General features: G+C 46.1%; 1 protein-coding gene across 39 annotated transcripts in view; it reads right to left on the reverse strand.

Moving 5' to 3' along the window:
* The window catches only part of SYTL2 (synaptotagmin like 2), a 411,708-nt gene that overhangs the window by 171,265 nt on the left and 227,153 nt on the right, over positions 1-13,290 (reverse strand). For all 39 annotated transcript variants that reach the window (XM_086933941.1, XM_086933940.1, XM_086933962.1 and 36 more), the window contains exon 6: positions 9,302-9,413. In XM_086933941.1, the coding sequence (XP_086790067.1) occupies positions 9,302-9,413 (112 nt within the window). The remainder of the gene's footprint in view (positions 1-9,301; positions 9,414-13,290) is intronic.

Genomic DNA, 13,290 nt, shown 5'->3' on the forward strand with positions numbered 1-13,290 from the left:
CCGCCAACACAACCTCAACATCATCTCTTACGCGGATGACACTCAACTAATCCTTTCCCTCACCAATGACCCCAGCACCGCCAAAACTAACCTACACGAAGGAATGAAAGAAGTTGCCGAGTGGATGAAACAAAGCCGTCTGAAACTGAACTCAGACAAAACAGAAGTCCTCATCTTAGGTACATCCCCCTCTGCTTGGGACGACTCCTGGTGGCCGGAAGCCCTCGGAAAAGCACCCATCCCGACAGACCACGCACGGAACCTAGGCATCATCCTTGATTCTTCACTCTCAATGAACAGACAAGTCAGCGCCGTATCCTCTTCCTGCTTCAACATTCTTCGCATGCTCAGAAAAACATTTCGCTGGATCCCCACCGAAACAAGGAAAACAGTCACCCATGCTCTGGTCACGAGCCGTCTGGACTACGGAAACACCCTCTACGCAGGCACTACCGCTAAACTCCAGAAGAAACTCCAACGTATCCAAAACGCCTCAGCCAGGATCATATTAGACATCCCACGCAACGAACACATCTCTGGTCACCTTAAAGACCTCCACTGGCTACCCATCAATAAGAGGATCTCTTTCCGACTGCTAACCCACGCACACAAATCACTCTACAACATCGGACCAGAATGCCTCAACTCACGACTATCCTTCTACACCCCCTCTCGCCAACTGTGTTCTTCCGGCCAAGCCCTCGCCACTGTACCTCGCATCAACAAGACCACCATGGGAGGCAGATCCTTCTCATACCTGGCTGCTAAAACATGGAACTCACTCCCCGCTTACCTCCGCCTTACCCAGAACCACCTAGCATTCAGAAAGCAACTTAAAACGTGGATATTTGACAAGTAATCCTCCTCCCCTTTTTAAGCGCCTTGAGACCCTCTGGGTATGTAGTGCGCTATATAAGTTCTTTGACTTGACTTGACTTGACTTCTTTTCTGTAATAAATCACCTCTGACTAGAAAGTCTCATCTGTATTGCAAATTCCTGCACCTTGATTCAATCTTCAAACCACTTCCTTTGAGGGAAGCCTGGACTGCTTGACCGAAAGACCCGGAAAGTCGAGGAGGCTTGTGAGGCAAAGCATGGGCCCAGACAGGCTTCTCCAATGAGTAGCGACTGAGCTCCTGCGAGGTCTCTAGCTACCCGTACGTAGCTCTCCCGCGAGTAGTCCAGTCTGCTTACTTTGAAGCTTTTGTTTGACTAAATTAATAAATGTATACCAAAATCTTCAACTAGGTACTCAAACTGAAAATACCTGTATTCTCAGAACTTTTAAGATGATGTTTGGAGTAAAATGGTTGTGTTTCCAAAATAAATTTATAGCCGATATTTCGGTAATTTATGATGTGGTGTTGGTGGGAAAACTTTATTAACAATATTTCCTTGGTGCCAGGGATATTGCAACTACGGATATTGTATATTACTCATACAGATGTATTCTACATTGACAAAGTCTTTTTACTTTACTGCAGGCAACCCTGCTAGATGCACTGATGTGTTCATTGCTGTAATCTTGCATTGGGTGGCCACTAATGTAATCTTGTATGATATGCCCACTATTGCACCATCAATAATATTAGTGGCTCTGGAATATTTTAATTGAAAAGAAGTTGCTCTGATTACAGACAAGGTGGGAGACCCTGGCCTAAGAGTACCCAGTGACCTGATAAGTGGGGAAATCCAGCAATCCCAGCTTCGATGTTGTTTGTGACTGCAAGAATTGGGGCTATAGCTTGACGATTTGCAACATGTGTACTGGGAAACAAGGCACAGTCAGAGCATGGAAACAGCACAGGCAGAACACAGAAACAGGATAGTATAAAAAGCCTATGAAAAGATGAAGGAAGAACAGAGAAGAGAAATTAAATGGCTGCAACCAAGTTCAAGCAGAGATCAATTTATTAAATCCTAATCCTGACGACTTCCCAGAAAAAAGTTTGATCTAGATGGAGACAGGGACATAGAGATTAGTGATGCACAAGGTGCAATGGCACCGGGGCCCTGTGACCCGTGAATAATACTGTAGATTACTACCCAATCAATAGTTAGGGGGGAATTTTCATTTGCTTGCACTTGGTAAAGAACTTGTTTCCAACACATACCAGTGCTATGATTTTAGATTGGGGAGAGGGAACACTAGGTTTGTGAGCCTGCGACTACCACTGTTGGGGGATCTGGATGGCTATGGCTAGAAGACAGACATTAATTCAGCCTTTTCTTAAACAAGAAATATTTTTCCCACTGCTAGTTAGAAACAAGAGAAGCTACTGTTCATCCAATTCCCTGTCCTTTTAAAGCATGAAACTGCATTCTTTTTATTATAGGATGATGCATGTGTGTAAGAGACTCACCAACAAGAGATGCACACCACACAGTGCCTTTGCAGAATTTTAGTGAGAGATTACAACTGAGAATCGAGGCACACGCAGAAATTTGGGACATGCCGAACCTCGGTTGTGAAACACTTTTGGGCTTCAGAAGACCTGAGTAACACCAGTTTATAAAAGGAGCAGTAATAGGCATTGCAAAGAGCCACTTTGCATTTTGAGAGTGAGTGGTCAGAACAGAGGCCTCTCTGGGGTATTGGGGGTGTATTTAAATTTGAGTGAAGTCGTTGCTAAACATCAATACCATTTAATCTTTGGCTAGGCTTCTCAAGCATGATTAAACACAGTACTACACTGAATAGACTAAGGGAATGTGGGTTCTTTGCCGGAGTGGCGGCTCCTTTCAATGGGCTGAGGGGCTTTGCCCCATCTGATTTCCTGCACTCTTTATTATTAGATATTTTCCCCCTGAAATTCGAGCAGCACTGTAGAGGTCGAGCACTATTTTGCAGACACATGCGCATGTGCCTGCCATCTGGTGGAGCTGTAGTGGAGGCTGGATTTTGGGAGTGGTGGGTGCCCCTGGAAGCCCAAAAGCACTCCCCAGCAACCAGCCTCGGGCCGAATACCTTTCAGAGGCTTCGAATCACACACACACATGCGCTCAGGCATACAAGCAAACATACATACACAATTGCAAGCACACACACTCAGTCACACAGGCATCCACACATTAAGGCCTTTAAACACAAAACTTACCTGGGGCAGGCCATTGATGTCCAATTCCCTCGTCTAAATCACCTGTTTGCAGTACACCAGAGGCTTCCAACTTCCACCCAATGAGAAGCTGGACTCGTGGGGGCATTTTTGAACTGACCTTTGCTCCTTCCCTTGCCGCTGGTCGTCTGGTCTCCCTCCCGCCGCCGCAACCCCACATCCTTGCGGCTGCAGTGGGGAGGGGGGACTACATCCCCCAGGCTCCTTTGCGGCAGAAGACGCCACCGCCATTTCTGCGCCCGGAGGCTCTTTAAACAGAGGGCAGCCCCCGCGTCGCGGGACCGTGCGCGGGCCACGCCGGGCCAAGCCCGGGCCAAGGGCGGGCCCGTTTGAACCCGCTCGAGAACGGCCTGAGGATGTTTATTTGCCAAGGTTAGTATGCATCTGTTACCAGGGGTCCTCCGTGGATTTGCAATTGGTACATTGGTATTCTGCCTCACAAGGGTTTCTCCACTGAAACATCATATTAAAGCAAGCTACAAGGGCCGCAAAGGGATGGTAAAACGGCACCTACTGGCACTATTATGGGAACGCTGGACCAATTTATTGTACGGGCCTCATCAATTCTAGGTCACGAAAATGACCGTACAGAAAGAAGATTGGCACTGGACCCCGCTTTTAATAAAAGGTCTTCAATAGGAAGGCTGGCTAGGGTGGTGTCCCCTACCACCAGCCCAGGGCCCCGAGGCTCACTTAAGTGAAGGTGCTGTGGTGGACCATGGGGTTCATTCTGTTCAGGTCCATTCAGCAAATAGTGATTCCGTTCACTCATGCTCCACCCAAGTTAACTTGCCAGATGAACAATCTGATTTTATAGAATGCAGCATCTTGTCCGACCCCCCGGAGAGCACTGCAAGGGTCCGTCCCACCCGTGGTGTAAAATCTGGGCAACCAGTATTGGTTACCAAAAGTAAGCGTGGGGGTGCAGCCCATAAGGGCAGAAAAGCTAAAATTAAGAAGCCGAATGCTTAGGTTGAAAGTCCGGGGGTTACATCGATATCACCAATTAATAGTGCAGACGCCCTGACTCCGACGGTGGCTGTGTTAGACCCAGTGATGCCACGTAGGATGGACACCACACTGGAATGGACACAAGAAATGTGGGACAAACTTGAGCAGCTCTTCTATAGGTCCTGTATTCCCATCTATAACAGATTATACACTATTGAAAAAAGACTCACAATCCTTGAATCTGTAGGGGACACGGCAAAAGACATTAGTAGGCCAGGGTCTGTGGATGGGTCAAGGAGTGGGCATGAGGTTGTGGGTGTCCCCGTGGCCAGCCTAAGTCCTAACCCTCCTACCAAGACAATACAGGTGGCGGCACCTAATAATAATCCCAACCTGATTGTTAGTGATTCCATCCCCAAGATTAACATGTGTGGTGATAACGGAGTGAGGCCACCGTGTGGTAAGGGAGAAGGGGTGAGGGGGTTCTAATCTAGGGACTCAGTACCCAGGTTGTAGAAATAGGGCGCCCAATGATTTACCATCAGACTGTCTACCATGTATAGATCTTCCACCGGCCTCCGCACCATATGTGTGTACCTTAACGGGGGTTCCTCCTTTGAGACCAGGCCAACAAGAGAATTATACAGACTTGAAAAATAAGTGTATTCACCAGCTCAATGTGAATCGGTCTTTACCCCCTAGGGTGTCGGCTGAAATCTTATTCGTAAGAAGAGTGGTTTGGGTTGAGTCTAGCCACAAAACTACAAAGGGTGATCGTATTATCAATTTCCGGGATACTAGAGCGGTTGAGCATATATGTGGCTGGGAATATCAAGGTACGGATTCTCTGATTAAATCACTCCCTCTAACATACTTTTGCCCAGCTATTTCCATAGCTCCTTCGAATGCCCAGGTAGGAAGGAGTGGGCTTGTCCACAGGCCTTGGGGAGGTCTTGGTGTCTGCACAGGGAATAGGTATGATGTATTATCAGGCCTTGAGGAGTGCGATTGACATCAAATCACTCCCAACCATCAGGTTCCCGTGTGTGCCCCGAAAGCGGAGAACCCCCCTAATTTTGGTCAAAGATCGGATGATCTGGTGTATGGTGATCCTAGCTCAAACAATATCCCGCCCGGCAGGACCATATCCTGTATAGTGAATGCAGATAAAGTCCCTGTTGATGGTAGTTTAATATCTCCTGCTAGAATTGGGGCTAATTAACTGTTACCGACCATGAAGTTGACTTTGAGCCCTGGACTGCCCCCTACCCAGGAAGGCTGTCCTTTGATAGCGGATTTCTATACCCAAAAGTCTAACACAGGGTCACTCTTATCCTGGAATATCGCAGTGCTGGACTCTATACTAGCACTTCCTGAATGGTCAGACTTCATCGAAACTTACGACATATGTCTCTTTCAAGAGACATGGGCAGTGGAGCCCATGTTTCGCCCAGGGTATCGTACCTTCCAGGTTCCAGCGGTAAAACAAGCGAAGGGCCGTGCAATGGGGGGGGGGGTTGTGATTTGGGTACGGCAGGCTGTGCCGTGTAAAGTATCCCAAATTCCCACTAACAATATTGATATTCTTGTGATTAGAATTATCCCAGAGCAGGGTCCTAGTGTGTATATCTTTAATGTCTATGCAAGAGGCCTCATTGGTGGGCGAAGTTCGGAAGTTGTAGCGGACGTGGAGAGGTTGTTGGATGGTATGCCGAGGAACATTGGTCCGATAGTCGTGGGGGACTTCAACACTAGGTTTGAACCACTAGGGCTCGAGGATCAGTGTTTCATGGAGGATGAAGATGTAAAATGGGGTATACCTATCCTCATGATTGAGCCTTTAAAAAAATGGTCAGAGGCAGCCATTCAAATGAAGGGGATGTGTATAGGTCACCAGATGAGGGCCGCAAATGGGCGAACATTGTCCGATAGGATGGATGCTGACACCTTTAATAACGGTCGCAGGTCTAGCCGTATTGATTATGTGCTAGCGAGTCTATCATTGTGGCAGTTTTTAAGGGATATGGCCGTTATCACTCGAGTGGAAAGCGATCATAACCCACTAATTGTTACAATGGCTGGGTTGTTTGGAGAAGCCCCATCTAACAGGGTAGAGGCAGGGGCCAGTGATTTGGTACTGTCTAATGACTCTCGCCATCTGAAATGGAGTAAAGTTTTAGAACATCAGGAAACTTTGCTAGCTATGAATAATGAGGTTGACAAGGTAGTAGAAGTATGGGGAAGTAGTGAGGGAAGCCAGGCCCAGTTGTCCTATATAATGGAGATGCATACCACGCCCTTTGACCGATTAAAGCTATTCTTTTGTAAACCTGCTAATTCTAGGAAAGGCAGAAACAAGAAAGCTGAAGGGTGGTTTAACGTGAAATGTCGGCACTCACGGAGGGCATTGGGGGTAGCCTTAGGTGTTGGGGATCCAGGAAGTGTAAGGTTTCCACGGGACTCGTATAGAAAAGCAGTCAAGGAAGCATGTGAGTCTCGCAACCCTAAATTATTCTGGGATATGTATAGGGGGGTGCCCAGAACCCCCGCAGAATAATGTTGCCCACCACTTATGGGTTAAATACTTCAAACCCCAGTATGCTTCCCTGGATGATGAGCAGAACAATGATCCGCTCGAACATACATTTTTTACCAGTGGGATATTTTCACTAGTGGATGTGGATAGGGCGCTAGATACCATCACACCAGGACGTGCCCCTGGAACTGATAGCATCCCTGCGGATGTTTTCCTAAACCATAAGCCTCTTGGAGTTTGTATATTAGACATATAGCGAATGCAATGGCTTGTGGTGCTCCAATCCCAGCTTCCTGGAAAGGAGCCAAGATAATTCCAGTTTTAAGAAGGGTGACAAATCTGTAGCAGCTAATTATAGGCCAATTAGCCTTATAGACTCTTTTCAAAAATTTACGGGTAGACTGATTTTACAAAAACTTCAGTCATGGATGAAGATGAGCATATCCTTACCCCACTGCAGGCTGGTTTCCGATCCCTCACAAGCACTATCGACCAGGTCTTCTGTTTTATTTATATCTACTGGAAGACAGTCATTCTGGGGAAAGGGGCCCTGTATACGGTATTTGTGGACCTGAAGGCAGCCTTCGACCTAGTGCCACGATGCAGGCTGTGGCGTGTCCTAAGTGAGATGGGGATGTCTCCCGAATTGTTATCCTTGATCGTCCGCCTACATGAGGGCACGTGTTCGGTGGGGGGCCAGGGGTGAGGTTACTGAGTCATTTGCTGTGAACAGGGGAGTGTACCAGGGATGCGTGCTTGCACCTACCCTGTTCTCACTCTTGGTAAATGGGGTGGCCGATTTCCTCTCAGTTGTCCCCTCCGATGCCCCTTTGCTGGCTGAAGAACATATACCGATCCTCATGTTCGCGGACGACACTTTGATAATTGCCAAAACACCCAGTGCTCTGCAAAAAGCTTTAAGCAGGTTCGAGGAATTCTGTTCCAATCGGGGCCTAGTAATTAACATGGGAAAGACAAAGTTCATGCCTTTTAATGAGCATAGATCATTTCGGGGTAAGGTATACATGAATAATGCTCCTCTCGAAAAAGTCTATGCCTTCACCTATCTGGGAGTTGCGTTACAGGCAGTCAGAGGTGTTCAAACCAAATTGATGTGGCCACATTAAAGCAAACAGCAGGCTGGGATCCTTGCAGCTAAATTTAAATCCTCCCTCTCCAAACCGATTAGCCCATTGATGGAGATCTATGGCATGAAGGTTTTAAGCTCCGCTCTGTACGGAACCGAGCTATGGGGGGTTTACGAATTTATCCACCCTAACTGCATCTGAAAACTCTTTTTTTGCGGAAGGTTACAAGTGTTCCAAAAAGTACACCAACTGGCCCGTTACTGCTAGACCTGGGTAGGAAAGCAGTAAAGGATTTAGTGAAACTTCACCCCCTTTTATATTGGCGAAGACTGTGGTGTACGGCTGAACTCTAACACTATGCTAAGGGCATCAAAGATGTAATGGATGCAGATTGCTTCCATAAGGTTAAATGGCTTAGAGAGATTAGGTCGTTGTTGGTGAACCTGGGCCTGAGTGAACTATGGAATGATCCCCTTAATGCTCCTTTTCCCTCAAATAAGATTCTGAAGGAGATGTACTGGGATTTGATAATTGTTACAGCATGTTCTAGTGGTTCAGTAAAGCATTTGACAGGCCGGTTTCTAGAAGCAGAAGCAGGAGCTGTAACTGGCCCTATACCAAGTGTAGAAGAAAAGATGAAGCTGAAAACAAAGCAATGAACCAAACTGTCTCCCCTCAGTCACAGTCTCCTGGTGCTCTTCAGATTATAACAACTTCCATATTAACACCTGGGTCTGTGCCTCAGTTAAAATCCCAGAAAGCTAAGCCATAACACATTATCCCACAGAGGACTTAGCCTATGGAGTAACAGTACCTACAGTGCCGGACGGACATACATCTCCATCGGTTCTACATCCTTCAATAACTCCTTACCCCTGTTGTCAGTCTCAACTAGCCATGAAATTCTGTCTTGTGGCTCCTGTGCCTGGGTCCAGGTGGTGTGTGGGGACATTCCACTCCCTTTTAAGTATATGGGCAAAGGCCTCGACAGAAGTGGTCTGAACTAAGGCGCCATGTCGTTGCTCTGGGTAGGAGGACCACAGACAGTCGAGTGCCCAGGTCATCAGAGTAATTGTGGCCTAGGACTACTGCTGTTCTCTGAACTACAATCAATAATGGCAAAATCACTACAGCAACAAGAAGCCTTAGTCCTCGATTCACAGGCATCTTCTGCGGCTGCGACTCAGTGTACAACTCATTGTATCATTATGGATAAAAACATTGTGAGGCAATGCATTAAAATCTGTCGGCAGGTTTGAATCACAGATGTGAGGCTCAACTCCAAGGTCTCCTGCCCCATTTGTGTTTCACAAACATAGTAACACATAGTTTTAAGTCCGCCCTCAATTTGAAAATTTGGTTAAGGCTTTAAACACAAAAGACTGGGGTGACACAGAAATAAAGCACGTTTCAAGTTGTGAGTGTGCACATTTTCCAAGGCATGCAGTAGTCAAGCGACAGCAGCTTATGGTAACTTAGGCAATGCAAGCTTCAGGAGGCAAGAAGGATTGTTGGCTACAGCCAGGCAGCATACTTCCACAGTACAATAAAACAAGCTGAATGGCCCTTTGCACCAACCACAAGACAGGTAGCTAAAAAATACACTTACCTTTCTCAGGAAGATCATACAAATGTGCTGTACCATTTTCCGATATATGGTTTTCAGTATTTAACTCGAAGCCGACCTCTAAGGAGGGGTCATTAAATGGGTTTTTTCTTTGCTGGAATAAGAATAATAATACTTTGTGTCAAATTAGCATGTCAGGAACCTGACAGGAGTTTCAGATCTAAATGAACACACATTCATTTTACTAAAGAACATTTATGTTATAAATTTCCTTTTCTTAGTGGCAAGTACACTAAACGTACTACAAGCAATGGCTTTCTGATAGGACAATAATCAGTGGTGATCAACTATACTGTTTACAAATTCGTAAGCAATAGCTATTTGTAACTAAAGTTCTCTAGCAGCGGAGTGTGTCATAGATTCACATGCTTGAAACATTCCCAATTGTCAGTCTGCAAACCCACGCCACATTAAAAACAGCAATATTACCATGCATTCATGAGAAACTACTAAATATGGCAACCCTGGACAACTACAGTAACAGAGGAGACACTCTTCTTTTATCCAGCATTTATGTGTCCAAATCACATGCCTAAACTGGAGTTGCACAGAGTAAAAGAAGTGAAGGAAAGGTGTGAGGAGGCTACGATCACCTAAACAGAAGTTGACACACCTCGTCCCACTGCAGAATTATTTCTAGGTTGAAAAGCTGGCTGTGATGCTTGCGGACGTGCGGCCATACAGAAGTCTAAGAGAAGAATTCCAGCGAACAGACACCATCATATTTTCCCTCCCTTCGAGTGGGATTTAATCTCCCCAGGAGTGACCTACAGGCTTTGTATTTGCAGACGAAAATGCAGATAGTTGGCCTAGACCCTCATCTTTGCCTCAATGTAATGAAAGCGGTACAAAAGGGGGTGGTGATGGACGGAGCATCTGAACCAATCAAACACTCACACCCAGTCAACAGATCTGGGTTTAATCCATCATCGTTCTTTAGCCCACTCTGCCACCCCAGTTCAGACAGGGCCATATGCAAATCAGTCTGACCCTGCGCCTCATGGGATCAGTCCAGCCGAATTGCCAAGCCATGCCTTTCCTGGACCGGAAACAAGCTTCCCGAAACCGGTTTCTGGCATTACAGCCGTCTTCAGCCAGTCTCAATACACTGTTACCAGACAATGCCTTGGACAGAAGATAATGTGGTGATTGGGATAGAGCCTCCCTGTAACCGTTGTCCTAAATGCTGGACTTGGAACTCAGCATAACTGCCCTTAAAAAATAAAATGGAAACTGAAAGTAACAGATACGGTCTTTCAGATTGTAACTCCTGTACCTCTCAGGACAACTGACTTATCTGATGGCTCCCAATGAAGCCACTTTTCATCCAAGGTGCATAATGTCCCCTTTAGGGCAGCTCAGTAAGGGGAGCATTCAAGGCTGAAAAATGCAGTCATCTGTATGTCACAGGTTAGAATTCTGGCAAAAGGATGGCTTAGCTTTCCATCTTTTCGAGGTTGATAAATTAAGTATGTAAGAAAGTGCAATATTAATTGGGGTGGGTGGCAGTTCACCACAAGTAATAAAGTCACTAACCGGTTAGGTCCAGTCAAATCTTTCAGTAATTTAAACCTGAGTTTAGCCCCTGGTAGATATGTACAAATAACTCAAGCAACCGTGTAAAGCATTTAGAAGTACCAAAACAGTTAAAAAGACTCATAACAAAAATCCCACATTAATTTTCAAATATAGAGAAAAATGTTATAAGTAAAATTACACCAAAAGGACACAAATCCAATAAGGGGGAATCTGTAAATATTTTAGTGGAAAATGCACAAACTAAAGTAAATTGCCCAATGTAAGTCAATGTTTGTGATAGACCGAGATCAAGGTGAAATTTCAAGCCAACTGTGCGCAATGGTGCCCGAGTCGGATAGCCAAGTGGATTGGTTCCCATTAAAGTCTGCAAGCCAAAAAGTTTCGAAGTCCCACTTTATAAAGGGAGTTTTTCACATTCTTGAAGAAAAATATTGACATGTACTCTCTTTTTTTTTAACTCTTTATTAAACATCACACATCACACAGTGGATACAGTAATTGAATTGCAGCAATCATCTTGTGCATGTTTTGACCAGACCAAACAGTGCACAATTAGTACACGCTTATACCCTTGTGCATTTGAAATGGAGCCCATTTGGCTGTTGATAGCGTCAGTCCGCAGACTAACACATCTAAAATGCAGTGCCCCCTTCCCACCCAATCACCCTCCCAACCCCCTTGCTAAGCACCCTCGAAATGTAGGCCCCACACCTTTCCTCACTTCCCTGCCTGCTGGCACCAGCCCAAGTCAGATTCCCAGTCCTCTACTTGTGGGGTGTGCTGCCGCCTAGGCCCGTGCAATAGTGTGTTTAGCCACCCTGCTGCAATCAGCAGCCAGAACCTCTGACATTTCGGCCAGGAAGCCTCCCCTGCCATAGACAAAAGGAGCAATTTCGTGTCTAAGGAGACAGTCGGATCCAGTACCTGAGACATTCTTTGTGCCACCCCCCCTCCCCCTCAGTAGAGCTGTATCATTGAGCACCCCGAAAGGATGTTAAATAATGTACCTTCCTGTCCACACCCCACATGCAAAGTGCAGTCACCTCTTCCTATCATCTGGAGAGGCACCTTGGAGTAATACGATATAGTAATAATAATCTGAAACTGCTACGGATCGCTCTCTCTCAAGGGCTCTGGAGGGCCTCCGTGCAGTCGTCATCCTCGAGGGCTGCCAGGCCTCTCTCAATGCCACCATGGGGTCAGGAGAGGTATTAACCAGTGTTTTATATACAGTAGAGACGGCCTGATCTGTCATGGGTTCCGTGAGTAGGCAATTTTCAAGTAGTATCACCTCTGGTAATTGCTCCCCTCAACTATATGTCTCCTAAGGGTGTGCACAGTTGAGATGTATTCTAAGTCCCAACGCCAAAAGGGACTGCCACTTTTTGATAAGAATATACTCTCCCTGTGAATCACTGAGAAAATGTAGCACATGCTCTGGAACCAAAGGCTGGATAGCCTGGAGAAGTGAAGATAGTGGAGAAGTGTGGCTCAATGGTTAGAGCGGCAGACCCCGATGCAGAGGTCTGGCCTGGGACCAGGGTTCAATTCCCGCCTTGGCGAGTCTTGTGCTCAATTTCCACGGACCTGATAATTCTCGCCTCGGTGCCTATTCTAATCATGGGTCCCACTCTGCAACAGCCTGCTTAATCTCCACAACGGCCCCAACAACGCTATGATGCCTGGCTTCACTTTGGGGGTGCCCAGGAGTGGGCACTTCACAGGGAAAAGCCAGGAAGGGTTCCACAGCGGTATGCGTACAAGCGCCTGAGATACCCCTTCGGGGGTCGATTCGGTGCACTATACAAATACTACTACATTTACATAGCTGAAGCATGTCGGTCCTGCTGGCGCTCTGGAGTTGGAGACTTGACAGAAACTTTTCTACGTTCCAATGCAGAATGGGACTTAGTCATTTTTTCAAATGTGCAGAGACCGTTGAGCAGGATGATGCGGAATCCAATTCGATGCTTTAGAACTGCCAGTCAGATACTTCTTCGGTGGTCTCAATGAAGCTTTGGAAGAAAAGTTTTCAAAAGTTTCCAAACTTTCTTCTGATGCACAAACAACCACAGGAATTCGGCATACCCTTCTAAATTCCCTAGGACCTCTGTGAAGGCACTTAAAGACTCTTAAAGTGGTACTGGAGGATTCCTAATGTTTTTATTGTGTATTAAGACTTTCATCTTCTGTTTCAAGTCTTACCCGTGGGTACGTCTTTTATCGATGTGATTTTGCACATCTTTTTATGAACTGTAACTTGCACATGAATTGTTTCATGATGTTGCTTTTATTGTTTATTCAAAAGCCGAATAAAGCTTATATTGACTGACTGACTCTTAACACCTTGGCTGCTAATGGTTTTCCCCTCCTGTGCTAACATTTTATGAATTCCTCTATTCATGACGAGCTCAGCTCATCATCAGCATAGC

Source organism: Lissotriton vulgaris, chromosome 8, assembly GCF_964263255.1.
Source record: "Lissotriton vulgaris chromosome 8, aLisVul1.2, whole genome shotgun sequence".
Taxonomy (NCBI): domain Eukaryota; kingdom Metazoa; phylum Chordata; class Amphibia; order Caudata; family Salamandridae; genus Lissotriton; species Lissotriton vulgaris.